Source organism: Pygoscelis adeliae, unplaced genomic scaffold, assembly GCF_000699105.1.
Source record: "Pygoscelis adeliae isolate BGI_AS28 unplaced genomic scaffold, ASM69910v1 Scaffold245, whole genome shotgun sequence".
Taxonomy (NCBI): domain Eukaryota; kingdom Metazoa; phylum Chordata; class Aves; order Sphenisciformes; family Spheniscidae; genus Pygoscelis; species Pygoscelis adeliae.
Window position 1 is genome coordinate 608,220 of NW_008824766.1, and position 4,908 is coordinate 613,127.

The 4,908-nt window shown below is 41.4% G+C and overlaps 1 protein-coding gene across 1 annotated transcript in view; it reads right to left on the reverse strand.

Moving 5' to 3' along the window:
• Window positions 1–4,908, reverse strand: part of PSMD1 (proteasome (prosome, macropain) 26S subunit, non-ATPase, 1) — a 76,899-nt gene that overhangs the window by 70,178 nt on the left and 1,813 nt on the right. Inside the window, exons 2-5 of the mRNA XM_009323593.1 lie at window positions 2,780–2,823; window positions 1,630–1,703; window positions 1,211–1,380; window positions 130–335 (exon numbers count right to left, since the gene is read on the reverse strand). Coding sequence (XP_009321868.1) covers window positions 130–335; window positions 1,211–1,380; window positions 1,630–1,703; window positions 2,780–2,823 — 494 coding nt within the window. The remainder of the gene's footprint in view (window positions 1–129; window positions 336–1,210; window positions 1,381–1,629; window positions 1,704–2,779; window positions 2,824–4,908) is intronic.

A 4,908-nucleotide genomic window follows, 5' to 3' on the forward strand; every position in this document is an offset into this window, starting at 1 on the left:
TGAGTTTCATCTTTTATTCTGTTCATACAAAACAGGACAAGTTCCATAGCAACATGGATCTTGCACTTCACTTCTGGATCCATACCTGGAAGAGACTAGCTACATGCACCTCCTGTCTCTTGCACATACCGATTCAAGGATGGTTTTCTCAAAGATGTCCAGCCTGCGTGTCTCTAGAGCAATGCCGATGGCCTGCTTGTACTTGTGGTCGTCCAAGCACCGCTGGAACATTTTGTTCACTATCCCTTCTAGCCTTTCATCGACAGGTTTCTTTTCCCCTTCTGGCAGCTCCGCATTCTCCACGCACTGCTTGGTATAGTGGTCAATACATTTTGCTGAAAAGATATTGAACAAATATAGAGGGGGGAAAAAGGTCAACTTCCTAGATGTTTGCAGTTTTTTTACAGATGAAGAGACCAGCATGTGCACACATTCTATCAGCAAATACAGCATACAGGAAACTACACAAAGGTGAGGCACAAGAACTATTTGTCTAGTCATATACAGATGGTAGTGGAAGACGCTTATATTCTCTCCTAACAAACTCTGATTTTAGTGCTGAAACCAAGTAGATATTTTAAAAATGGAACCAAGGACATGATCTTTGTTCAAGTGGCACAATATTTTAAATAAATGAGGAAACAGCAGTAGGAGACTTCCTAGCTCCACTGTAAGCACTAGCTGGGGAGACCGAAAGCCAGCCTTGGTCCATCATATCCTGTACAAGGTAAGTGGTACCAGCAGATGAGACTTTTAAAAGATATTCAAATTATACATGCATTCAAAATCTGACTTGCTATCTTGTTAAGGGTGGATTAAAAAAAAATTGTACCCCTCAGTTAAGTGTGCAGCTACACTTACTAGCCAATTATTTCCAAAGTTATGCTGAAATTGATAATAACATTAGCACACAAATGAGAGAAAGGACAATAAACAACCTAAACAATTTTCCTATTAGGAACTCGCAACAGAACAAGGGTTAAGAATAGGAAAAAAATGCCAGAACTCCTAAGTCAGTTCCATTACAGAATCTCAAAGCAGGAGAAAGAAAGCACAAATAAACTGGATAAAATTAGCCGCAGCATCAGTTTAAATGAATACAAGGAGAGGAAGAGGAATAGGGAGAAAAGCAGCTAAATCAAGTAAAATCTCAAAGCTGCAGTAGTTTTGACAACACAAGAGCTTTTCTTTTGCAGCAACGGTTGTTTACCAATGATCGTCTCCACATATTCCGAGTTGTCATTGACATTGAAGAGGTCACCTGCTCCCAGGGCATAGTTTAGCGATTCCTCAAAAGCTCCCAGGTGGTAAAAAACTTTAGAAGCAACCAGAGCAGCAAACTGCCGGCTCCGAAAGCCCTCGTCTTCATAGAGAACTTCACTGCAAAGAAGAGAGAGGAGAGCATCAGCTCTGTGTGCTCAATTGTCTTTAAGGCCGCATGACAGCTTGATTGAACTTGCATCTTTGGGACTACAGCTCCAACCCCATGTCCACTTATATTAGTGCCTTCTGGAAAATATGAAGCTAGATGCTGTACTAGCCAGTACCAAGCAACCAGAACTACATCCACATCATATCTCATGTTCTTTTTAAGCAGCACACCCTGAAGTAATAAGTGTCTTCTCTTACATTTTGTCCACTGACTCAGAGATTTCTGCCCAGAAGTCATTGACAACAGCATTCAATTTGTGAAGAGCAAACTCCTACAAAAAATAATAAAAAGTTATATTATATTACATTAAAAAATGAATTTATTACCTTTGCCCAGTAAAAATGAATTACCACCTAAGACTGATATCATAAACACTGACCCATTTCAACAGCAAATTCTACTTTAAAAGACCTTTGCAAGCATTCACTAATCTTTGCAAGTCCTTTGCAAATAAAGGGCTGTTCATTTACCAGGTAAGACAACCCTGATGTTCCTTCCCATGGCCTCTCTGTGATCAATGACTGGCTAAAATGGCTGATAGGTGAAATTCTTTAAATACAAAGTTTTCAAAGTCTTTGTGGCAACCTTTGTGTAACACACAGAATTGGCCTGTGGTCTATGCCAGATAACTCTGTTTATTTGGACACAGTACTTTAGCAGATAAACAATATCTGGACTAGAATCAGCCCACTTGTAATCAGTTCAGAGCAAAAGCAGGGCTCATTTGGATCTATCACCACCTGTGTCTGTTTCCAAGCAAAACATTTAGGGGATTACCAGTATTACAAGATGCACCTCTCCCTCCTAAAAGGGGCTATGTTAAACTGCTCAAGTAACTAGCATCATCAATGTACCACCACTTCGAGTATTTGGTGTTGTCCTATGGTTTCATATACCCCGTGGACTGTAAAGTTTCTGTTGCTGTTTTCTTCTCCTACTACTATTGTGATTTTTTTTTTCCAAGTGAAAATGTAACTGTGATTTTGTTTTACATTGCTTAAATTATGCTGAAAACTTGAGATGTTCTTCAGCTTTGAATTTTACATATACAAAATGTAGTCTCTGGAACACTTAAGTAACAAAGCCCCATTATCATCAGAGAGCTGGGAGCTTTGGCGAATAGAGATCTGTGCGTGTGAAGCTCCAGTTTGATCCATGTTCAAAACAAGGAAGTTTGCCATCTGTTATCATGTTATTTAAGCCCTTCCTTTCAGCTTTCAGGCTAGATATGACTTGGGGCCCACCTGTTGCTATCCACCCATTGATTATTGAGACCCACTCATTTCTGATTTTAAGCTCTCAATGTAATGCATTTTCTGTTACTTGCTCCCAGATGTAAGAGCTTACCTTGAGCTGTGGCTCTTCTTCATCCAGAAGAGAGATAATTCCAGCTGCAAGACAAGATCACAGTCAGTTTTGGACTCTCTCTGCTTCAAAAGTGAACATGTTATTTAGTTCAAAACCAACAGAACAGGAAAGAAGGCTGTCTCTGGAACACCGGTTTAAAATCTTCAGTATTAAAATTCAAAGATCAGATTCAAGTTTGTATTAAACATGATATAAAATAGTTCAGAATTTGTAACTGAAAAGGTACACTGTTTATAAAAGATGATCCTTCTTAGAGGAAAACATATCAGACAGGAACTCAGAGAATCTGGGATTTACTTCCAGCTCCATCACTAGTTTGCTGACTGCTTTCTAGCAAGTCACTTCCCCAAGGGGCATAAAGAAGATCATGTCAAAACGTCCTAACTTTTTTCATGCCAAGGAAACAGGCCTCATAGCTAAGAGATGTCATGTCTCGCAGCTTTAGCAAGACTCCTGACACTGTCCCAGAACATTTGTACAAACAGCTACAGAAACGTTGTTTAACCGACATAACTGAAAGAGGGGTCCGCAGTTATTTGGGGGGCTCAATCTGAAGAATGGTTATATATGGTTTCACTGTCAGACTGCAAGGACGCAACTGAAAGGGTTGGAATAGGATCTGATCAAAGCACCACACAATTCACCGCTTTTAATCTTTCATCTGCTGTATAGATTGGTAACCTTTTCAGATCTAAGAAAGACATCAAATTGGAAAGGCCAGCAAGCCTACCGGAGGGCTGAACTGGGCTTTCAAAAGATCTTGACAAATCTAAAAGGAAGTGTGCAGGTCAAAACTAAAATGTACAAATATAGAAAGGAATCTGAATAGTACAGTGGATTAAGATGAAACATGATCAATAATATCATATGGCTGCAGTGGGAGGCAGAGAACCCAAACTTCACACTGAGATGTGTAAGTGAGAGCGTTTCTTGGCAGATATACGAGGCAATCCTTCCCTCCGCTTGGCACCGACACACCTGAGCCAGACTGCTGTGTCCAGTGCTGGGCACCATGTTTTACGAGTTATGAGCAAACCAGGGTGTTCAGACCTGAGCAATAAGACCAAAGAGGTCTAGCAATCGGGACTTACAAAGGTTGACCGGAGATCTGTAACTGGTTAGTCTACGGAAATCTGGGAAGGGTACAGAGTTCATACACGTACAGGGCAGCTGCCAGCAGAAAGAGAATGATCTGATATGTGTCAGATATGAACAGGAATAGTAAGACCAGGCTTTATTTGGAGCTTCAAAGATTGAGGTTTGATGATAAGAAAAGTTTTCTGACGGTAAGACAGTTATTCACTTTGCCTAACAAGGTTGTAGAACCTCCATTACCAGAGATTTTTTAAAAGCAGGTTAGACACATGTCCGTCAGCAACAACTGAAGAAGCATTGATGTGGCCCTTAGGCAAGGAAGGCAGGTTCAGTTGCCCACCCCACAGCGCTCTTTCCGGCTGTTTTCTGCAACTCTACTCCAAATGTATGATTTCACCTTTTTTTTTTTTTTAAAAGGTCATCTACCTCATCTATCAGGAGGAAGCAATCTCATTCCTATTCAACATACCATTTCTACCTTTTTAAAACCCCTTTGAAATGAATTCCTACTTCTTATCAATTAAAATAAGACTTAAACATAACGCAAAGGGTTCAGAAAGAGACAGCTACTTGCAGACTATTATCCTCTGTACTGTTTCTCTCACAAAGCCACAACCGGTCACATACCAATTTCTGGCCCGAGTACTTCTGGAAATACTTCTCGTATTTTCCTACACTATGAAGTTCTCAGTAGATCCAGAAGCAGCATTTAACGTCTAATTCCCCACTCACTTCACTAGCCTAGACTCTTCAGGCTGGCTTTTCCTCTGCAAAGCATTTACGTTTCTGACCCCCCTCCGAAGTTCAAGTCTGCCTCTTCCCCCTTGCTCATTCCCGGCTGCACCTCCTACAGACCCCTACCGCCCACCGGCCTTATACCCCCCATGCGTTATTCACTCTGAGCAGGTGAAGATCTTCAGCTCACAACCGCGGCGCAGGAGCACCCCAGTGCCTGCCGGGGGGCTCGCAAAGCCACCACTGCGCCCTCAGAAAGCACCGGCGGGAGGTGGACG